The 24082-nt window shown below is 41.7% G+C and overlaps 1 protein-coding gene across 6 annotated transcripts in view; it reads right to left on the bottom strand.

Annotated features, from left to right (window-relative positions):
- Nucleotides 1-1352: 1352 nt before the first annotated feature.
- Nucleotides 1353-24082, bottom strand: part of GAPVD1 (GTPase activating protein and VPS9 domains 1) — a 107875-nt gene continuing 85145 nt past the window's right edge. For 2 of the 6 annotated variants that reach the window (XM_030919645.1, XM_010365865.2), the window contains 10 exons: nucleotides 23176-23256; nucleotides 18486-18608; nucleotides 15897-16026; nucleotides 15008-15117; nucleotides 14538-14697; nucleotides 10555-10742; nucleotides 9515-9728; nucleotides 5926-5998; nucleotides 4403-4600; nucleotides 1353-2561 (listed from right to left, as the gene is read on the bottom strand). In XM_030919645.1, coding sequence (XP_030775505.1) covers nucleotides 2421-2561; nucleotides 4403-4600; nucleotides 5926-5998; nucleotides 9515-9728; nucleotides 10555-10742; nucleotides 14538-14697; nucleotides 15008-15117; nucleotides 15897-16026; nucleotides 18486-18608; nucleotides 23176-23256 — 1418 coding nt within the window. In that variant the 3' untranslated portion in view covers nucleotides 1353-2420. The remainder of the gene's footprint in view (nucleotides 2562-4402; nucleotides 4601-5925; nucleotides 5999-9514; nucleotides 9729-10554; nucleotides 10743-14537; nucleotides 14698-15007; nucleotides 15118-15896; nucleotides 16027-18485; nucleotides 18609-23175; nucleotides 23257-24082) is intronic. The other 4 variants (XM_010365867.2, XM_010365870.2, XM_010365868.2 and 1 more) reach the window with 3 other exon arrangements.

Raw genomic sequence — 24082 nt, 5'->3', positions numbered from 1 at the left:
AAACCTTAGCCGCCCCTGCAACAGCTGTGCTGTGCTCCTCCGCCAGCTACAGAGTCATGAGCACCCGAACCTATTTTAGGTGTCACAGATGCCAAATCTCTGGGGGTCTATCCTCAGCCCTGGCTCCAACAAGGCAGAGCCCTATCTCCTGCCTTCAGTGTAGCCCTTCACCCCAATCCCACCACCTTCTCTTCCACAGAAAAGAGCCCCAATGCAATGTCCACATCTTCATATTTATTTCCACAGTGTTAACATGGAATAGACTTAGCAACCATTGTGGAGAAAAAAAAATCTCTCACTGGTTTATGAGTAAAATCCTGTAACAATGAATTTTAACCATTCGAAGTCTTCTGCTTAACATTTACTGAATCAAAGGCTGAAGTAAATGAACTCCCATCTAGGTCTCAGATCACACAGCTGGCCTCGTGATGTATTTACGATGGGATTTAACTTCTAACACAGGGCAAGTTTGGCAGTTACAGCCCATGAAGCTCACGACTCTGTACATGGATTTCTTGACCTAACATTCAAAAGGACATTTCATAGTACTAGTTTAATTCTGATCTCTCTCTAGAAGGCAGAAACCACATCCCACACTCCTATGCGATTTTGGTATTGTAAAGTAAATGAATAAGAAGGGGTGGAGACATAAAGAAAATCTAGTTTCTGGCTGGGTGCGGTGGCTCATGCCTGTAATCCCAGCACTTTGGGAGGCAAAGGTGGGTGGATCACGAGGTCAGGAGATCGAGACCATACTGGCCAACATGGTGAAACCTCGTTTCTACTAAAAACTATAGTTCCAGCTACTTGGGAGGCTGAGGCAGGGGAATCACTTGAACTGGGAGGTGGAGGGTGCAGTGGGCCAAGATCGCACCACTGCGCTCCAGCCTGGGCAACAGGATGAGACTCTGTCTCAAAAAATAAAATAAAAACAAAGAAAAAAAATAAAATCTTTAGGCATTCCCAGACACGAAGATCTCAGAGACGGACAGCGGACAGCCTCCGTATTCATCTGCCCAAGGCTGTTTGTCACAGTTTCCTTAAAAGATGCCTGGAAATGCTCCCAACAACAAGGGACTCAAGTATGGGGCTGAGTTTGTTATAAAAGCAGCTAAATGTGTTTAGGAAACACACAAAGTGAAACCAGACAGTGATGGCCCACGTACAAGACTTGTGCTTGAAGCTTTGGTGTGCCTCCTTGGCCAATTTTCCAGGCACCAAAAACCATTCCTGATTAATTATTGATATACAATGCAAACCAAACTATGAAAACACAGACTTTTTTTCAGAAGAGGGAAATAAAGGCACAGAAACCTGCCAAAATAGATTTTTTTTTTCCATAAGAATAGTATGGTTGATTAAAATAGTTTATCACTAGTAAAACTTGTATCACTAGAGCAGACAATACAAATTAGTTTTTTAAAAAATGACATTCACTGAATTCTTGGTCTGTGCATTCAATGTGAATAATCATCAAAAATATATTACAATTAAAGGTTTGTAAGGAGCTCTGTCTGGGATTTCTGCAGTATATTATTTCCGAGGAGAAGAACCACCATAAAGTATGAGCTATCCACTGTTCCTTTCTACGTCGTGTATGGTAATCAGTCTATCTCCTAATGCAGGCTCACAAGCTTCCACGGTGAGATGTCTAAGTGACTTAGTAACTTTCACACTCATTAAAGACAGCCCTGTCCATCAAACGCCATACTTAGAAAGTCCAATAAACTGTATTACATTTTAATAAATATTTCTGTGTACTTTTTTTTACTTTTAAGCTCAGCTTAAATCTTGTCAAGGAAACCATTTCACAAGACAGTATGTCACAGCCTACTATCAGCAATAGTCCTTGTTTATTAGAATCTGCAGATGTCCATATTACATCAAATATAAATATATATTATATTTACATTTCCTTCTTAGCTTTTCAATTTAGGTGAGTGTATTTATAGATAATGCCACTAATGTACCACTATTATAATCCTCAGTGCAACTCATATCTTCTTTCCATTAGATGCACATTAATATAAGACAGCATCTTAAAAGAGGGGTACTGTTCTTTTTTAAAATAAAAGGAAAGAAAGGGCATCCAAGAATGGAGGTCTAGAAATTTTCTAAGAGATTTTTGTTCTGTTTTTTAATATTTAGAAATACCTGAAAAATGTGGTCCCTTTTTGTAGTACTAGTCTCTACTTGGGGACAAGAAAATAGAATATGCAACTCAGAAAGGAAAGAGCTCAAAGACGAGAGAACCTGCTTGTTAGCTCATTAACCTGTTTAGTAAAGATCTGCTTTAAAATGCCTGAAGCTGTACAATATTATACAAAAACAATCTTCAGCCTTCAAAGCAGCTGATGCGCCTTCTTAGAGATCTGTTTGTTCGATTAACAGTCTGCTGCCTTGGTGGGCCTTGGTCTTGGTCACTTTCGGTCATCGATGGTTTTAATGAATTCTACTGCTGCTGTGAACTGCATCCACCAATAGGACTCCTCTCCAGACAGACAGCTAGCATAAAAGCTACTGATATACTGCACAGTAGACAGCAAACAGGGTGGATTTGCCTAGAGAAGTAAAAAATAAAAGCCAATTACTCAGATGTCAAAGCTCTGCCAAAATCATTTAAGTGTTCTTCAAATGTTCTTCTAAGAAAGACCTACCAGTCCTTTTGAAAACAACCCCAAAGTTATTTTTTGGAAGTAATCTTTAAACCCTAGTTTCCATGAGTAGCAATAATATGTTGAAAAGGCAACCCAGGTTCTAATCTCAGCTAATCTATCTAGAGGTTTCTATCCTTGCAAGTCCTTAACCTCACTGGTTTCTAAGAAGGCTGAACTAATCTCTGTGGTCTTACTCAACATCCCCGGATTTCAGAATGTTAGATAACAAAATAAATACTGTAAGCAAATTGAATTATATCTGGTAAGTCCAGGGAGAATAAGCTGAGAAAGAAAAAACTAAAAAAGATGGCATGCCCTCTGGTTGCCAGAGGTAACAGAGGACATCTTCTGAATTTTTTTTACCTTCTTCGTGTGGTGAGAAAGGGCACAGGCTGTTAAACGGTTAAGAGGAAGAGCTAGGGCCTTTTCCTTCAAACGAGCTTAAACTGGCTCTCCACAGAAACTAGATTTACTACGTGTGGAAGCCAGAAGAGCCATGGCCAACAGGAGGAGCTGTGACGGCCAACCCCATGGGTTTCTCCCTCCAAGCTGAGTTCAGGTTGTATAAATATCACAACGCTAAGAAACAGCAGGACATACATCACACACACTTTAGAGAGCAACGGCTGGGCTGAGCTGACTGGAACACACAAGTGATACGATCACTGAGTGGCTGTATGTACCCAAACTACATGGTCACCCTCAAATGTTCAAAATAAACCATTTAAATGATGAAACTATAATTTTAAAGTCAACAAGAACGACAGGTATCAGTACTTTCACACTACAATTACAAAATAAGAAGCTAAAAGAGGAGGGATGATTGGTAAATTTGGTAGCCGATATGACAAGTACTGCAAGGAATTCCATATGAAAGAAGATGGCAAAAGCGTAACAAAAAGAACCTGCCCTCATCCATTCATTCAGTAATTATATACTGAGCCTCAACCAAGAACTTCAGGCACTGCTTTTTTTTTTTTTTGAGACGGAGTCTCACTCTGTCGCCCAGGCTGGAGTGCAGCAGTGTAATCTCAGCTCACTGCACTCAACCTCCTGAGTAGCTGGGATTACAGGAGCCTGTAATTTTTGTATTTTTAGCAGAGATGGGGTTTCACCACCTTGGCCAGGCTGGTCTTGAATTCTTGACCTCGTGATCCACTCACCTCGGCCTCCCAAAGTGCTGGGATTACAAGTGTGAGCCACCGCGCCCGGCCCAGGCGCTGCTTTAAAGCTGAAAATGTTCATCTAGGAATCTAGTCTTCCCATCCTTTCTTTTGAAAACCCTAAGGTAAGAACAAATCTTGGCCGGGCACGGTGGCTCATGTCTGTAATCCCAACACTTCAGGAGGCTGAGGCAGGCGAATCACTTGAGGCCAGCTCAAGACCACGAGACCAGCTTGGCCAACATGGCGAAACCCCGTCTCTAGTAAAAATGCAAAAAAATTCGCTGGGCGTGGTGACACACGCCTGTAATCCCAGCTATCTGGGTGGCTGAGGCACAAGAATCACTTGAACCCAGGAGATGGAGGTTGCAGTGGGCTGAGATCACACTACTGCACCCCAGCCTGGGCGACAGAGTGAGATTCTGTCTCAAAAGAAAAATCTTGACAGTAGGCACTTTCTTTCTGAGTAACCCAGAGTTTGTGACTTGGAAAAGAGCCAAGATCTCCACCGCTGTGTGAAGCCCTGTGCCACCTGCTCAGAATGCCACATAACTCCTTAACTGACAGTAGTAAGGGGCCCACCTTTATCAACACAAACACCAACACAGGAACAAAGTCATCCGCTCCAGGGACAGAGTCCTCATTGGCCAGGCTCAGCAGGTTCATAATCGTAGAGCACATTCTCAGGATGCACTGCACTTTGTCCCGGGGGGTTTTATAAGCACTTATTGTCCTGATTTCTGATTGTGCAGATGGCCATGGTGCTTCTCGAAGATAAACCTAAGTGAGACCATAGACAATATACAGATTCTGAATCCAATGGCAACCCCGGGCAGTGACCACCGCAACCTCCGTGTCAGGAGGCAGAGGATAATGTGGTTGCTTTTTCCTCTCTTTGGTAAAACCATATTGCAGGCCCCCTTCCCCTTCACCAAAGATTGAAGCATAACTTTAAAACTTTTAAATACGTTGCTTTGCATTTTAAAATAGAGCAAACCAGACATCCATTAATAGAAAAATGGCATTCCACAGCACAGAAGCTAAAATTCACAAAATTTCAAACCATTCTCTTTCTTAAATAGCTAGAATGGAACTTCTCTACATTTAGTAGCTGATTCCAGAAGTGCAAACTACTAAAAGAGGACTTTCCGTTAAAACTAGCTTAAACTGGCTCTACACAGGAACTAGATTTATCACGTGTGATAAAAGAGGTTAATTTAAGGCCGGGCGCGGTGGCTTACGCCTGTAATCCCAGCAGTTTGGAAGGCTGAGGCAGGTGGATCACGAGGTCAGGAGTTCAAGACCAGCCTGGCTAAGATGGTGAAACACCTCTCTACTAAAAATACAAAAAAGTTAGCTGGGCATGGTGGCACACGCTGTAGTCCTAGCTACTCAGGAGGCTGAGGCAGAGAACTGCTTGAACCCGGGAGGTGGAGGTTGCAGTGAGCCAAGATCGCGCCACTGCACTCCAGCCTAGGCGACAGAGCGAGACTCCCTCTCCAAAAAAAAAAAAAAAAAAGAGGTTAATTTAAAAATATGTACCATTGTTGCAGTAATCCTGGAAATAACAGATTCAAAAAATCAAAGACAATTTAAAATTTTATGCTAATTAATGTCTCATCAGTGGAGGTTGTAACAAAAACAACCAGAAACCTCAAATACCTGAAATTTTCATGTTTTCTTATTTTCTAAGAGACGTAGGACAGGTAAAAATGCTAAAGGTAATCTGAGATCACATGCAGAGTCAATGACCTCTCCTGAGACAGCATATCTCCCTCTTTGGAGTGCTACCAGCCTCCCGCTTCTTCAAAACATTTGTGCAGAAACCTGACTATAAAAGCACTGATGGGGAGGTACTGCCCCCGACAGCAGGGCTGGCTTGAGAAATGGCATCAAGGAAGGGCTCCTCCCAACTGGCTTTCTACTATTTCATACCAGGGAATTTTAATCCCTGAAAGCATCTTCAGGAACTTTGAAGTTAGACTGAATTACATAGAGTGAAAATGATGTTTTATATTTTATCATATTTCAGTTCCTTGAAAATGTGGTAACATTACCACGCAGCATTTAGTTAACATTACCCATGCTATATAAACCTGTATTACCTCTGGTATCTGAAGAGCTCTGTGATTTGCAGTCACTACTTTAGATAATCTCTGGATATGTTCATGAAGAACCCTGAAAACCCCCAAAATACACAAGTAAATACTCATTTCAGAAAATACGGTACACAAATAGTCATCACTGATTTTTACAAAACATTTGAAGCATGTTGACTTATTGCTAGATATGGATTACAGTTAGAGTTGAGCCTCTTAGATAAGTATTCTTTCCAATCTGCTCAGAAACGCTGAGTGAGCCAAGGGGATGCAGGGAAGGGAGGGAGTCTTTCCTCTCTGGACCAGACAGCACTGCAAGGGAGAAAGGAGAAGAGCCCTTAGTAGGAGCTGCTTGGACACATAATTTTGTAAAGTAGAGGAAAAGAAGGTGAGGGGGGATAAAAAAGTGAGAGGAAGTAGAAGGATCAAAAGCCAGAAACCAAAGATATTAATTACATGGAGAAGGGCCTCTACCATTCACCAAACCTTTCACTTTATAGATGAAGAGAAGTAGGCTTAAAAAGGGAAAAGGCTTGCCTAAGCTACACAGGTGTCAATAGCAGGGCTGAACCCAGCTTCCTGGCTGCTAGTGTTCTTTCCAGGTCCTCTGTTGGCTTTTCATACTCTATAAACCCCGCAGAAATGTCATGGAGGGTGGGGAAAAATAATCTCCTTCAAAGTTGCTGTCTGTAGTCAATATGGTTTGAACGTCCCCATTCCTCATCCTATGCCTAAAGGCAAAAACTGGTGCTCTGGAGAGAAAACAGGTCCCATCTGGCGTATTAAGCATAGAAGTCTGGGGTGGGCCAAACACTCTGAGACCATGAACAAATGAGGACGGCAGATTGGAAGGATTCTAACCCATTTCACAGGAAAGTGAATTTTCTCAAATATCTATGCAACATCTGAAAATCTCCATGAAAAATATTTCATACAAACATAACCCACACCCCGAGGATCCTATTACACACACCCCTGGGAGTCAGGCCCAGCAAGCCACTGTCACTGTTAAGAAGCATGGTAACAACTTTAACATGCTTGAGGTCAGAAACAGAGTTGTGAAGCAGTGCTCAAGAACACACAGAAGGCTGGGCATGGTGGCTCATGCCTGTAACCCCTGCACTTTAGGATGCCAAGGTGGGCAGATCATTTGAGGTCAGGAGTTTGAGACCAGCCTGGACAAGATGGTGAAAACCCATCTCTACCAAAAATACAAAAATAGCTGGGCATGGTGCCATATGCCTGCAATGCCAGCTACTCAGGAGGCTGAGGCAGGAGAACTGCTTGAACCCGGGAGGCAGAGGTTTCAGTGAGCTGAGATCACGCCATTGCACTCCAGCCTGGATGACACAGGGAGACTGTCAAAAAAAAAAAGAGAATATACAGACGAGGAAAAATAAAACTGCAAAATATTCCCTAGTCTCACTACCCAAAAATAACCAGTATTACTATTCCAGGTTAATTTTTTCCAAGATTAATTTTTTTTTTTTTTTTTTTTTTTAAAGACAGAGCCTCGCTCTGTTGTCCAGGATGGAGTGCATGGTGTGATCTCGGCTCACGACAACCTCTGCCTCCTGGGTTCAAGTGGTCCTCCTGCCTCAGCCTCCCGAGTAGCTGGCATGACAGGTGTGAGCCACCATGCCTGGCTAATTTTTGTATTTTTAGTAGAGACATGGTTTCAGCTTGTTGGCCAGGTTGGTCTCCAACTCCTGACTCTCAGGTGATCCACCTGCGTCGGCCTCCCAAAGCACTGGGATTACAGGTATGAGTCACTGTGCCCGGCCAGGATTAGTATTTTTAAACAGCTTGAGATATAACTTATAAGCCATATAATTCCAGGCATTTTTTGGTATTCAAATACTTAACTGTTCATTCTCTCTTTTTTTTTAGACAGAGTCTAACTCTGTCGCCTAGGCTGGTGTGCAGTGGTGCGATCTCAGCTCACTGCAACCTCTGACTCTTGGGTCAAGCAATCCTCCTCGGCCTCCTGAGCAGCTGGGACTATAGATGCATGCCACCATGCCCAGCTAATTTTTGTATTTTAGTAGAGACAGGCTTTCACCATGTTGGCTGGGCTGGTTTCGAACTCTTGACCTCAGGTGATCCACCCGCCCTGGCCTCCCAAAGTGCTGGGATTACAGGTGTGAGCCACGATGCCCGACCAACTGTTCATTCTTAATAAATATATAACAAGCATATATTAGAGGCCGAGTACTGTGCCTGGTGCTATTAGAGTGGTTAATAAAAGCATTATTTCCTGGTCTCGCAGAGGGAACAAGCCAGTGTGGAGAGAACATTCATTAAACGATCACACAAACCAGTGATTAAGAACAGGGGAGAGGGCCAGGCATGGTGGCTCATGTCCTGTAATCCCAGCTCTTATTCCTGCACTTTGGGAGGCTGAAACAGGAGGATCGCTTGAGTCTAGCAGTTTGAGACCAACTTGGGCAACACAGCGACACCTTGTCTCTACAAAAAATACACAAGGTTGGGCACAGTAGCTCATGCCTGTAATCTAAGCACTTTGGGAAGCCAAGATGGGCAGATCATCTGAGGTCAGAAGTTCAAGACCAGCCTGGTCAACATGGTGAAACCCCATCTCTACAAAAACACACAAAAAATTAGCGGGGCATGGTGGCGCGTGCCTGTAGTCCCAGCTACTCAGGAGGCTGAGGCAGAAGAATCGCTTGAACCCAGGAGGCAGAGGTTGCAGTGAGCTGAGATCACGCCACTGCACTCCAGCCTAGGCGACAGAGTGACACTCCGTCTAAATAAATAAATAAATACAAACAAAATCAGCCAGGTGTCATGGTGTGCACCTATAGTACCAGTGATTTGGGAGGCCAAGGTAGGAGGATCACTTGTCACAGGAGTCCGGGAGGTTGAGGCTTCAGTGAGCTGTGATCATGCCACTGCACTCCAGCCTGGGTGACAGGGCAAGACCCTGTCTCAAAAGAAAGAAAAGAACAGGGGAGAATTCTGCCCTGCAACGGACATTTGGGAATGTCTGGAGACATTTGGTTGTCACAACTGGTGGGGTATTACTGGCACCTAGTGTGTAGAGGCCAGGGATGCTGCTAAAGACCCTATAATGACCAGGACAGCCTCCCACATCATCAACAATCTGGCCCTAAATGTCAGTAGTGCTGGGTTCAGAAACCATGACTCAAACAGATGTCAAATGGCAACTGTGGCAAGTGCTAAAGAAAGGCACCAAGGCCTGAGACAGCCCTAATAGGATGTAACCTAGTCAGGAGAGGCTTCATCGGGGAAATAATACTTAAGTCAAGACCTGAAGGCTAAGTAAGACTTAATCACAAGAAGGAAGGGAAGATTAGTTAAGGCAGAGTAAACAGCAGTGCTTTCCAAAGAGGCTACACCAATTTCTACCCCTTCCAACTTGACTGCCCACTTCCCTGAAAACTGGGTATTATGATTCTTTGTGATCATGTAACTCTGACAGGTGAAAAATGGTAACCAATACATTTCCTTTTACAATCAGATACTATGTTACACATATAGCTTGCCTAAAATATGGGCTACCTGGTAGATCCCTATGTAGTCCCACATAGGCAGTCAACAGAGAAGTACTCACTGGTCGCGAAGTATGTCCCCATCCTGATTAGGGTAGAAGGCGAGCTTGAAAATCCGGTTCATCACGCTTCGCTCAATGGCCAGCTGTGCATCTTGAAGCTGTTCTTCACTTGCGTTTTGCCATATGACATCCTGGGCCATTGCACCATAAAGAAACTGCAGAAAATCTTCTACCTGAGCAGTTTTATCATCAGCTGCGGTGAGTTTCTGAAAGTCTCCAAAGCAAAATAATACTTTTTAAATAGTTTAATAAAAACTATCTAAATAATTTTAAAAAGGAAATCATAGAAATAATTTTTATCACTAGCTATGCAGACACCATGATCTTAAAGCCAAAAGTGTTTCAGTGTGGTTTATTTTAGGACAATATGTGGCCATATAATTAAATCAGGAGAAAAAGTAAGGAATATGTGAAAGTTTAAGTGCAAGGAATTTGTTGTAAAAATATGTTTCTAGGCCGGGCACAGCGACTCACACCTGTAATTCCAGCACTTGCAGAAGCCGAGGTGGGCGGATCATGAGGTCAGGAGATTGAGACCATTCTGGCCAACACAGTGAAACCCCAACTCTACTAAAAATACAAAAATTAGCTGGGCGTGGTGGCGCATGCCTGTAATCCCAGTTACTCGGGAAGCTGAGGCAGGAGAATCCCTTGAACCAGGGAGTCGGAGGTTGCAGTGAGCCGAGATCACGCCACTGGACTCCAACCTGGCGACAGAGCAAGACTCTGTCTCAAAAAAAAAAAAAAAAAAAGTTTCTAAAAAAAATGCATTTGTTTTTTTTTTTTAAATGAGAGAATTCGTATAGACCCAAAATTTACCAATGTCCCCAATTTAAAAAGTAAACTACAGATATTCAATACAGGAGAAAAATGCAATTTATTGGTTTGACATCAAAGTTTAATTTATTAAGACTCCATAAAATAATTGATATTTAAGGCATGCAGATACTTGAACAAACTAGCAAAACAAAACAGTATTTCCAAATCTTCCCAACCGTATGACAGGTGAAGAGATGCTTAAACTAAAGGTATTGAGTTACCTTGAATGAATTCCCTGATCTTCTTTTCTTTGCTCTCAAGCAGTAATCTCACACAGACGGTGGTAAAGTATCGATTGGCCACTTCTTTGTCTCGCAAAACCCTTTGCAATAGCCTTTCCAGGTGAGCCTGTGTGGTCTGTAGTCCTTGTCGACAACGAGTGAGATAAGCAATATATGGGGCTCTTTTTCTAAAAGGAAAAATACTTAGCATGACATCAGATATATTCAGTGCATACTTTCTTTGAAGAATAAGGGTCCTAACTTTTCTTTATAAAATTACTGCACAGACTGGTTTTACAAAGTAGCATGTCTGTGCTTTCTTCAGTAGCACATATACAAAGCAGCCTGTCAGGCTGCAGACATGGTAGAGACTGATCATGGTGCCAGCTGAAGAACAGCCCCATTTTGCATTTTGTCTGGGAGGATCTATGGGGCTGAAGACTTAGTTACCTAACTCACTAAATGTCACTAAGCCCCTCTGGATACTTGGTGTATTTTATACTGGAGTTATAGGACCTCATACTTAATAGGAAATTGACAGCTACAGATGACTAAAAATAACAACAAATATAGGTTATATGTCACTAGGTTACAAACATCCCCCACCAATTACTTGCTTATAGTCTAAATGTAACAATCACCAGAGTGCCCATTCCCTAAGCCTTGAAGCCTCCTCACTACCTAAGCATCTCAGTTACATTTTCCTCCATAATCATGAGCAAGGGACTGGCAGCAGAAAAAGCACAGCAATTCCTAAGGCTACTTACTTCTGCTTCTCCGGTCCAGAAAAGTAGTCTTTCCTATCACCACTAAAAAAGGAAATATGATACTCTAGTTGTCCTGGCCTCACAATATAGGCACACCTCTCTACCTGCTTTTGCACAAAGCTGAAGTAAACTGCACTCTTCTGTTTGGAACTGCTCATTTATAACTACATTTCCACACTAAATATCTAAATATGTTGCTTAGAAATTGATATGGTTTGGCTGTGTCCCCACCCAAATCTCATCTTGAATTCCCACGTGTTGTGGGAGGGACCCAGTGGGAGGTAACTGAAACATGGAGGCAGGTCTTTCTTGTGCTGTTCTCGTGATAGTAAGTCTCAAGAGATCTGACTGTTTTAAAAATGGGAATTTCCCTGAACAAGCTTTCTTCTCTTCTCTGCTGTCATCTGAAATGTACCTTTCACCTTCCGCCATAATTGTGAGGCCTCCCCAGCCACATGGAACTGTTAAGTCCAATTAAACCTCTTTTTTTGTTAAATTGTCCAGTCTCAGGTATGTTTTATCAGCAGCATGAGAACAAACAAATACAGTAAATTGGGACCGAGAGTGGGGTACTGCTAAAAAGACAACCGAAAATGTGAAAGCAGCTTTGGAACTGGTTAACAGGCAGAGGTTGGAACAGTTTGGAGGGCTCAGAAGACAGGAAAATGTGGGAAAGTCTGGAATTTCCTAGAGATTTGTTGAATGGCTTTGAAGAAAATGCTCACACTGGTATGAACAATAAGGTCCAGACTGAGGTGGAGATGAGGAACTTGTTGGGAACTGGAGCAAAGGTGACTTGTTATGTCTTAGCAAAGAGACTGGTGGCATTTTGCCCTTGCCCTAGAGATTTGTGGAACTTTGAACTTGAGAGGGATGATTTAGTGTATCTGGCAGAAGAAATTTCTAAGCAGCAAAGCATTCAAGAGGTGACTTGGGTGCTGTTAAAGGCATTTGGCTTTTTTTTTTTTTTCTTGAGACAGAGCTTCACTCTTGCTGCCCAGCCTGTAGTGCAGTGGCATGATCTCAGCTCACTGTAACCTCTGCTTCCAGGTTCAAGCAATTCTCCTGTCTCAGCCTCCCAAGTAGCTAGGATTATAGGCACCCACCATCACTCCCAGCTAAAAATACAAATTTTTTGTATTTTTAGTAGAGACAGGGTTTCACCATGTTGGCCAGGCTGGTCTCGAACTCCCAACCTTGGGTGATCCACCTGCCTCGGCCTCCCAAAGTGCTGGGATTACAAGCATGAGCCACTGTGCCTTGCCAGCATACATTTTTATAAGGGAAGCAGAGCATAAGAGTTCAGAAACTTTGCAGCCTGACAATGCGATAGAAAACAAAATCCCATTTTCTGAGAAGAAATTCAAGCTGGCTATAGAAATTTGCATAGTAATAAGGAGCTGAATATTAATCCCCAAGGCAATGGGTAAAATGTCTCCATGGCATGTTAGAGGTCTTCATGGCAGCCCCTCTCATCACAGGCCCAGAGGCCTAGGAGGAAAAATGGTTTCATGGGCCAGGCCCGGGGGTCCCCATGCTGTGAGCAGCCTAGGGACTTGGTGCCCTGCCTTCCAGCTGCTCCAGCCATGGCTGTAAGGGGCTGACATAGAGCTTGGGCTGTGGCTTCAGAGAGTGCAAGCCCTAAGCCTTGGCAGCTTCCATGTGGTGTTGAGCCTGTGGGTGCACAGAAGCCAAGAACTGGGATTTGGGAACCTCCGCCTAGATTTCAAAAGATGTACGGAAACACCTGGATGCCCAGGCAGAAGTTTGCTGCAGGGGCAGGGTCCTCATGGAGAACCTCTGTGAGGGCAGTACGGAAAGGAAATGTGGGGTCGGAACACCCCACAGAGTCCCTACTGAGGCACTGCCTATTAGAGTTGTGAGAAGAGAGCCACTGTCTTCCAGACCTCAGAATGGCAGATCCACTGACAGCTTGCACCGTGCACCTAGAAAAGCCAGTGACTCAATACCAGCCCATGAAAGCAGCTGGGAAAGTGGCTATACCCTGCAAAGCCACAGGAGCAGAGCTGCCTAAGACCATGGGAACCCTGGCTGGGTGTGATGGCTCACGCCTGTAATCCCAGCACTTTGGGAGGCTAAGGCAGGTGGATCACTTGAGGTCAGGAGTTCAAGACCAGCCTGGCTAACATGGGGAAACCCCGTCTTTACTAAAAAAAAAAAATACAAAATTAGCCAGGCATGGTGGTGCATGCCTGTAATCCCAGCTACTTGGGAGGCTGAGGCAGAGGAATTGCTTGAACCCAGGAGGCAGAGGTTGCAGTGAGCTGAGATCGCGCCATTGCACTCCAGCCTGGGCAACAAGAGCGAAATTCTGTTTCAGGGGAAAAAAAAAAGACCATGGGAACCCACCTCTTGCATCAGCGTGACCTGGATGTGAGACATGGAGTCAAAGGAGTTCATTTTGAAGCTAAAGATTTGACTGCCCTGCTGGATTTCGGACTTGGATGGGACCTATACCTTTGTTTCTGCCAATTTTTCTCATTTGGAACGGCTGTATTTACCCAACGCCTATACCTCCATTGTATCTAGGAAGTAACTAACTTGATTTTGATTTTGCAGGTTCAAAGGAGGAAAGGACTTGCCTTGTCTCAGATGAGACTTCTGATTGTGGACTTTTGAGTTAATGCTGAAATGAGTTAAGACTTTGGGAAAACTGCTGGGAAGGCATAACTGGTTCTGAAATGTGAGGACATGAGATCTGGGAGAAGCAAGGGGCAGCTTATGGTTAGGCTGTGTTCCCACCCAAATCTCATCTTGAATTCCCAAGTGTTGTGGGAGGGACCCAGTGGGAGGTAATTGAATCAATGGGGACAGGTCTTTCCTGCGCTCTTCTTGTGATAGTGAATAATTCTCACAAGATCTGATGGTTTTAAAAAAGGGGGGGTTCCCCTGTACAAGCTCTCTTCTCTTGTCTGCTGCAATGTGAGATGTGCCTTTCACCTTCTGCCATGATTGTGAGGCCTCCCAGCCACATGGAACTGTAAGTCCAATAAACCTCTTTCTTTTGTAAATTGCCCAGTCTCTGGCATGTCTTTATCAGCTGCATGAGAACAGACTAACACAGAAGTCTACATCCAGGAAAACAGAGCCAAGCACTCTGTAGGAAGCCTAGATTCATTTCTGAAATAAGGATCAAAAAGAAAACACTTGCAGCTAACAACTAGGTTTAAAAGCTGAATAGGTGGGGTGTATTACCTGTAGTCCTCAGCAATAGAAGCCAGCAGTTTCCTACAAGTTCTATTATCAAAACGGCACACACAGCGCATTGTTTCTTGAAGTTGAGCCATTAAGTTCTTATCTTGTAAATTAATTGCTTCAGCTATTTGAACTTTTAAGAAGCATACAATTTCATTGTCTAAATAAAAGAAACAAGGATTCTGTTTTTATTAAGAATTTCCATGGGCTTAATTAAGCTAACTCTCAGCATTTGGGATGTCAATTCTGCTTTGTCATGTATCATTAGAACTAAACTGTATTGCCACTCCCAATTAAAAAATACTTTAATAAACTATCAGTAATCAAAGTGCCCTTAAGTGACACTAATATAAACATATTAAGTTGAACCATATGGAATTGCCATACAGCTTAAACAGCTGAATACTGGCAATTTCATATGGTGCAACCCATAAACATAGGAAAACTTAAATGATCCTGCAGCAATTTACCTTCTGGGTCTGTGTGGTCTGGTAAACCATTCCTTGTTGAGTGGGTCAGCACTGGGAAGGCAACAGAGTCCGCAGAGCAAAGAGCAAGCCTCAGTTTCTTTTTCGCATCTCTGAAAAATGAGTAGAAAACACATTAATTTCTTTAGCCAGATATGGTCACATTTTACAAATATTTACTATACAAATTAATGTTACCTTAGGACTCAAATGTTTCAAACATTTTAAAAAAGATGATTCTTAACTGACACTCCACTTAAAAGAACAGGCTTTCTAATTACCCAAGGAGCCAGGTGATAAAAGTGCTCGGGGCAAGGACCATTCTTTAAGGCACCAGAATCAAACAACAAATCCTTTCTGACCTTTTTTCATACACCGAGTTCTATGACTGGTGCTAGAAGAATTGGAAAAGCATATTATGGCAGAGTGGGAGGGACCACGGAAGTCAGAAGCCCCCAGCACAGATTTGGAACATCTCTTGGCACATCTCTTCAGAAACGCTGATGATGCCACAAGATAAGCTCACTACCTGACAAGAAACGCTTTCTTCTTTTTTTTTTTTCCTTTTTCTTTTTTATAGAGACAGGATTTTGCTATGTTGCCCAAGCTGGTCTCCAACTCCTGGGTTCCAGTGATCCACCTGTCTCAGCCTCCCAAAGTGCTGGGATTACAGGCATGAGCCACCACACCCAGTGAGTTTTTTAAATCCTTGAATTAACACCTTTGATACATAACATCTACAACTGAAACAAAGTCTTCTTAGTAAATAGCATTTCATTTTTCTCTCCCTGCTTTATACATTTATTGACTCAACACATCACTTGACTTGATGTGACTGCAATGGTGCTGAAAAGTCCAAACCCTAAAGTTCCAAATCCTATAAAAGAAATACCTGTAAGAGAAAGCTGAATCTTGTGGGTGGGCTGCTTGGCTCGCAGAGTCTGGGAGATCATCAGCTGAGATGTTCTGCAGTGCCTCGTCACGGGGAGAATCATGTGCACTTTCACCATCACCCAAAACCTCTAAACAAAACCCAACCCCAAGAAATGGATAACCAGGTTCATTTGGAATATTATGGCACTAGTAGGTATTCAGAGCAACTCAAGAATAAATTACCATTGACTAACAATAAGAGTTCTCTGGAAAAAAAGAAAGAAAAACTTCAAATACTTAACTGAATTATCAGTAGCAACAATTATGTATCAAGAGACTAGTTGCTGAGAAGAGAGTGGTTTTACTTCTTATCCCGATACTAATGCACAACAATGAAAGTCCACATTAACTTAATAAAGTTAACATCTTAGAATCACTGAAGCAGAGAACTAAAAGAGGCTTCAAAAATCATTTTATACCCTCATTTTACAGACATAGACTCCTGCCCAGTCAGAAAATGGCTTGCTCTAAATTCCTTGGTTGGCCAATGGCCAAGACTGACTATGGGTTCAGGTCTCCTGATTCTCTCTACTGGAGGTCTTCCTGCTACACCCAAGAGGAGTCAGGGGACCAACTCACAAATGCAACACGGTCAGATATGTGGTTTGCAAAGTTGGTTTTATGTCTTAATCAAGAATATATAATACACGGCTGGGTGCAGTGCCTCACACCTGTAATCCTAGCATTTTGGGAGGCCTTGGTGGGTGGATCACATGAGGTCAGGAGTTCAAGACCAGCCTGACAAACACGGTGAAACCCTGTCTCTGTGAAAAATACAAAAATCAGCCAGGTGTGGTGGCACACACCTGTGGTTCCAGCTGCTCGGGAGGTTGAGGCAGGAGAGTTGCTTAAACCCGGGAGGTGGAGGTTGTAGTGAGCCGAGATTGCGCCACTGCACTCCAACCTGGGCAACAAAGTAAGACTCCGTCTCAAATAAAAAAAAACACACACAAAAGAAATATATAATACAATACATACATGTATACAATCAAAAAGAATAAAAAGTTTGGCCAGGCATAGGACAGGAAGATCGCTTGAGCTCATGATTTCAAGAGCAGCCTGGGCAACATAGCGAGACCTCACCTCTACAAAAAAAAAAATTTAAAAGACTAAAAAGTTCCAAAATATAATAAATATATTGAGTTCATATATGAAAATATCCTTATTCTTTGGAAATAATTTCAAATGCTTCAGAAAAAAATACAGAGAGAGACCAGCCTGGGCAACACGGTGAAGTCCTATCTCTACAAAAATATACAAAAGTTAGCTGGGCACAGTGGAACGTGCCTGTGGTCCCAGCTACTCAGGAAGCTGAGATGGGAGGATCACCTTAGCCTGGGAAGGTTGAGGCTGCAGCAGCAAACCATGATTGTGCCACTGCACTTTAGCCTGGGTAATATAGTGAGACTGTCTCACCAAAAAAAAAAAAAAAATACATGTATATATATACATATACACATACACACACACACACTATATATATATGGTAAATGTGGCAAAATGTTAAAAATTGTTAAGTCTAGATAGAGGGGAAATGAACCTTCATTGTATTATTCTTTCAATTTTTCTGTTATTTGGAAACTATTCAAAATAAAAAAATACAGGAAGTTCTCCTTTCCACCCCTCTCCCTCTGAGGCTTCCTAGAAGTCTTCCTCAGAGCCAACTCGCGTTATCAGTTTGCTGGGAGATTCTTCCGGGAGATACTCTATGTGCATCTAGGCATAAATACATATTTATGCAGTATACTATTTATGTTTATGTTTTGTTTTGTTTTGTTTTTTGAGACAGGGTTTCGCTCTGTTGCCCAGACTGGAGCGCAGTGATCTCAGCTCACTGCAACCTCCGCCTCCTGGGATCAAGCGATTCTCATGCCTCAGCCATCTGAGGATTACAGACATCTGCCACCACATGCAGCTAATTGTTTGTATTTTTGGCGGAGACGGGGTTTTGCCACGTTGGCCAGGCTGGTCTCAAACTCCTGACCTCAAGTGACTTGCCCACCTCAGCCCCCAAAGTGCTGGGATTACAGGTGTAAGCCACCGTGCTCAGCCCCTATTTATGTGTTTATACACTTTCTCTCTTCATTTATCTTGGGGACTATATCTCATTTTTCTGAAAGCTATTCAGTATTCTATTATGAGGAAAACAGAATCCTTTAAAATAAGTACCAGGTGACAATGGATAACTTGTCCCAACAGTCTGCTCCCATAGCTACATTGAGAGTGCGTAACTGGATAAAATTACAAAGCTGTAGACATTGAAAAAGAACCTCCTCCCATTAAAATATGCCCCAACTCCCTGTGGGCCAGTCACCCCAGATGCAAAGGAGGACAACTCCAAGGCATCTGAACATTCAGGGGTACCCAGGGCTAGTGGGAAAATCCAGAGAAGGACATCAATTTAAACATTTGTTTAGGTGGTCTGTAATTTTGAGGTAGTAAACTGATTCCCTTAGCTATTCTTTCTTTTAAAGGCCACTTAAATTCAGATTACCTTTATCACTATGATATAAAAGTTTATTACTCAAATCTCTGTCATGATTATCACCTGTACTTTCATAGTTTGCCATTGCTCCATCACTGGGGCTGGTACGTTTAATGGCATTCCTGTATTTGTCCAGAATATCCTCAGCGACCTGAGCTTGTGCACTGAGTCTAGGGCTGGGATCATCTGCAAGGGAAAGGAGAATAAGAGAATTAGCCCCTTCGGTTTGTACCAACTCTGATGTTAGTATGACACCAGTAGCATAATCCCAAAGGCGGATTAGGAGGTAAGACTTTAAAAGAGCACATATCTCAATGTTAAGAGGCACCATGCAGCTGCCTACTCATCCCATTTCTAGGTCTAAGAGCCTTGCCAAAGCAGGAAATTGGGAAGAGTAGCTCCACCTTCTCATCATCACCAGAATGACAGTGTCAAAGTTCAGGGCAGACTGAATGGATGACAGATTTCTAAAGTGTTTGCACTCAAATCACTGTTACCAGCAATTCATGCTAACAGAACTTCCCACAGTGCAATTTTACATGCAGACTTCATTTATTCGGACATCTCTATGCTGAAGGAGGAAAAAAAAAACCATTCAAACTTAGACTTAAATCCCTTTAAATAATAACAAATGTCTTTTTCCATTCTTCCTTTATGAATCTCTCTCCACGCATTTGAAAACTAACAATATTCATATTCTATTCTCACTAGATCTCACCATGACAGTGCAGCTGCTGGAACAGAGCACTTTTGTGCATGCACTGATGTCAGAGGCACTCCTACAGAATCTAGACATTCTTGGGGAGTGCTAGAATTGTACCTGGGATGCACAGAGAAAAAGCTTATCACAGTCACAAATGCAGCACTGTTTACTGACAGGACCATTACTCTTTCAAAATCAGCACATCAAAAATATTATCCTGGAATCTAAAATAGTAGTCAACTGGGTTGTTAAAGCAAGGGATTACTATAGATCTACAGGACAAAGTTCCACAGTGAAACACAAACTCCTGGAGAGACCTAGCCCAGGCAGGTGACCATAAACGTTCACATTCTGGTAGAATCCCATTTTCTAAAAATTACAAAAATACATCAAAATCACTAGATTTTATATATACACACACACACACACACACACACACACACAATGTGTATATATACATATACGTACTCTGTATGTGTGTGTTTGTGTTTGTGTTCACAGCAGCTAATAGCAGCTAATATTTATTGAGCACTTACCATGCCAGGAACTGTGCTAAGCACTTTATAGAGATTATCTCAATTACTGATCAAACAGCCTTACAGAGAAATATTGTTAACATCCTCATTTTACAGAAGACGAAATCAAGACATAGACAAGTTAAGTATCATGCTCATAGGCTCTTCTTTTGTTTTCATGAAACAAATACATGGTTTTCATGTCTCCGTAAAATTGTAGTAAACTGCAGTTGACCTCTGAACAACATGGGTTTGAACTGCACTGGTTCATTTATACAGTTTTTTGCAATCAAATGCAGATTGAAGGTACTGTATTAGGCTGGGCACGGTGGCTCACGCCTGTAATCCTAGCACTTTGGAGACCAGTGCAGGCGGATCACCTGAGGTCAGGAGTTCGAGACCAGCCTGGCCAACATGGCGAAACCCCAGCTCTACTAAAAATACAAAAATTAGCTGGGCTTGGTGGCACATGCTATAATCCCAGTTACTTGGGAGGCTGAGGCAGAAGAACTGCTTGAACCCAGGAGGCAGAGATTACAGTGAGCCGAGATCACGCCATGCCACTGTACTCCATCCTGGGCAACAGGGCAAGATACTGTCTCAAAAAAAAAAAGAGAGAGAGAAAAGAAAAAGAAACTACTACATTTCACAGAGAGCTGTGAAACAAGCATATAGAGAAGGCCAACTTTTCACATACACAGGTTCCACAGGGCCAACTGCAGGACTCAAGTATGCACAGATTAGGGTATGAGGTGGGGAGCAAGGGTCCTGGAACCAATTCCCTGAGTATGCTGAAGGACAATTGTATATAGAGAGGATTTCCAAAGTAATTTAGTATTTCTGCTATAACAGTATTTGAATTCATAAGACATTCTTAATAAAATCTGATCTGTCTCCAAATGTAAACTGATAAAGCATTTATCATTACAGAATCTTGTTTTGAAGGGGAAGTACTTTTTGGCTATTTTTTTTTTTTTTTTTTTTTTTTTTTTAAATAGAAACAAGGTCTTGCTCTGTCACCCAGGCTGGAGTGCAGTGGCACATAGTTCAATGTAACCTCGAACTCCTGGCCTTCAGCAATCCTCTCACTTTGGCCTTCCAAAAAGAGCTGGGATAATAGGCAGGCACCACCTTACTCAGTTGGTTATTACTTTTGAGTACTGTTGAGAGGTCTGAAAAAGGGACAATACAATATACTATGGCTAAACACAGTGAGAGCCACAATGTTGCTTATAATCTTTATTTCTATTAACACTGTTCTTAAAAATTTTACCCCCAGAGAATAATTAAAACAAACAAGAAATGCAATACATATAAATGCATTGTGAGTACTAATTTCATAATAAAAAATTGAGAACAATTTAAATAGCCAATGTAAGAAAACGTTTACACTGCAGTAAAACCATGAGCAATTATTTTATAGCTAATAAAAATGATTTAAAACCCAACTATGTCTAGTAGAAATTGGGAGAGGTTTTATAAAATAACTTGGTAAAAAAAGAATACAAAGTCATATGCATAATCTAATTCAGTCAAGAAAAAGCCACGTATAAATATGGAAAAAGATTAGGAGATAACAGGAAAAGAATAGTAGTTAGGGTCACAGAATTATGAACAGACTACTAGGAAATTTCCTCCTATAACACCTTTATATTGGTTTAATGGTAACTTTCAATGAGTCATTAATAAGGACTGGGTAGAAATTTCTGGACCAGTAAGGAAGCTAACCTGCTTGAATCACAGCCAAAGAAAATGAATTACTTTATGAAAAAGACTTATTCTACTCTACTTGGCTTCTATATCCAATCTATTGATCTATTTCCAATATCAAGAACCAAGGAAAATATATTGCCTAAAGAGGGTAAATAAAATATAACTCCTTCAAACAAACAATAAAAATAATTTATAACTTCTTCAAAACTATTGAGTCAACATTTTAATAACATGAGATGTCATTAAGAGTAATTCACTTTGTAAACGCTAGTGTTCTTCTAACATTAGGAACATGTGGTAAGGATACAGAAATATTTTGTCAAAAGGACAATGTCTTTCCAACTCTTCCCAATCAGACTGGAAGGTCCTGGAGAGTCATGTGTGATCTGACTTAATACCCACAACACTTAGCATAGTGCCTGGCATGAGTCACATGGTCAACAAGTATTTCCTGACTGAACAAGACAGGCTTGGCTGCTCTCAGCAGGGATCTGTGGCCTGTAAGCACATCTCCTGCTGTTCAAAACCCTTTCTTCTGGGGAAATCACCATTTCAAATAAAGCAAGGACTTACATGCTAGGATATGGAAATACATATAAATACATGGAACTAAACATTAGAATAATAGGCATTAAAATGGGATTCTACCTGTAATGCTGAACTCTTTGGCGAGGATGTTATCCTATTATCTATCCCATTTTTAAATAAAATTGTTTAATGAAAAAAATTTTTCATTTTAACTTAGTAGAAAAACAATTCAAAATGAGAAAAAAAAAGAGGTGAGAAATGAACTTCCTCTAGACCAGGGGTGTTCAATCTTTTGGCTTCCCTGGGCCACACTGGAAGAAGAATTGTCTTGGGCCACACATAAAATACACTAACACTAATGATAGCTGATGAGCTAAAACAAACAAACAAACAAAAAAAGGGTTCCTGCACAAATCTCATACTGTTTTAAGAAAGTTTACGAATTTGTGTTGGGCCGCAATCAAAGCTGTCCGGCTGTCCTGGGCTGCCTGTGGTCTGCGGTCCGTGGGTTGAATAAACTTGCTCAAGATGCTCTATAGCCACTGGAAACAATACACAGCTATCAAACCCAAAGCTGGTCATTAACACTACTCTCAAACTCTCCTTTTAAGGTGCTCATTCATAATGTGCCAAAAAGCAGCTGCAGAAATACAAACGCTTCATCAGGTAAAAACCCAACCCCAGCTGTATTTTCCTTGGGTCAGATGGCAATGTTAAAATGGTTCAAGCTGTAAAAAATTGGTAAACTTTTTAAAACTTTCATTATAATGGTTGGCATTTATGATATTGTTTGAACAAACACTTTATCACAAAAAAGGAAATGATTAGGTAAAACAGAATTTCACTGTGATCCTGAATAATCAAGAACAAACTGTAGATGAAAATAAATGTAGAATTCTACGATCAACATTAAAGAAAACTATTCAATCAATGATCCAAAGATACAGCATGCACAGCACTAAACTGTCACCACACTTTCCTAAAAGGCACTGTGTGTCATCATCCCACTAGATGTCGAGTTGTAGGGTATGCCTAGAGGCTCAGGATCAGGGGCCTCATCATAAATGGAGTTATGATAATGAGGATGATGATGGTGGTGGCAGTCTGCAGGAAGAGCACACTGAGGTTTACTGTGGCTGCCAACTGGAAACCACAGAGCTATGAAGAACATACTCCCCACTGTACACACAGACACACTCTTCTAAAAAGGCAACGCTTATGGCACCCAAGAAAAAGTGTTATGAAATATGTGCTCTGGGAATGAAGGAGCCAGGAAGTCCATGGGTCTACAAACCTGTGAGTGTTGAGAATCTGTCAGGCCCCAGATCATCTTTGTCTTTTTCTTGTTTTTCTTTCTTTCTAAATGGTATAGGAGCTGGAAATTAAATAAAGTCAGTAGTGTGACATATAACATACTGCACTACTCGGAAGTTAACTGGTGTGCCAACATTTCTAAGTGAAAGGAGGCTGAAAAGTTTAAAAGCTAAGAAATTCCAAGTGTTGACTGATAATTGTCCTTAAAATAGTAATGAAGGTTTTTAAAGGAGCTTTCAGAATCTGCTGTGGAGTCATCTGTCATAGGAAGAATAATTTAACAGGAATCCATTGGGACTAAAATAAAAACCACTGACTCTTAACCTCTGCTCAAAAATAACACATTCAAAACTCCTAGCTTCATTCTCTCCTCCTCATCAAGCACTTGAGTATGGCGTGAAAGCAGCTCTCCCCAGAGTTCCTGAGTGCCACCATGCTGAGAAGAGGCCTTTGGAAGAAGTTTCTAGCTTTACTCCTGGATGATCTCTTCTTTCAGGAAGAGATGCTTTTGCCAACTCAAATGATGCCGGGCTGTTCACCAAAAAAGTAAACAATTTTATACAGCTACCTTCCAAAACAAACACTCACTGATATTTACAGTATAAACATTCTCAATGAACATAGACATAAAAAGCGTCAACTTATTCCAGGAATGTAAAGGATGAATTTTCAATGTTTAGTAATCAATACTGTCCCATTTTCCTGCAATAATTAATAGCAATATATATGTCAAAAGTCCTCTATATGTTTAACTTCAATAGTATATGATATTTAAACAATACTGACAGGCATGACTTCCATTTACGAACCACTACCACTTCCTGCAAAGAACAAGAGCGTTTCTAAAGCTCTGCCTTAGCATTCATCGGAGTGGAACCACTTTCTAC

The sequence above is a fragment of the Rhinopithecus roxellana genome, chromosome 16 (assembly GCF_007565055.1).
Source record: "Rhinopithecus roxellana isolate Shanxi Qingling chromosome 16, ASM756505v1, whole genome shotgun sequence".
Taxonomy (NCBI): Eukaryota; Metazoa; Chordata; class Mammalia; order Primates; family Cercopithecidae; genus Rhinopithecus; species Rhinopithecus roxellana.
Note: the sequence above shows the minus strand (reverse complement) of the source record. Positions and strands in the feature narration are given on the sequence as shown.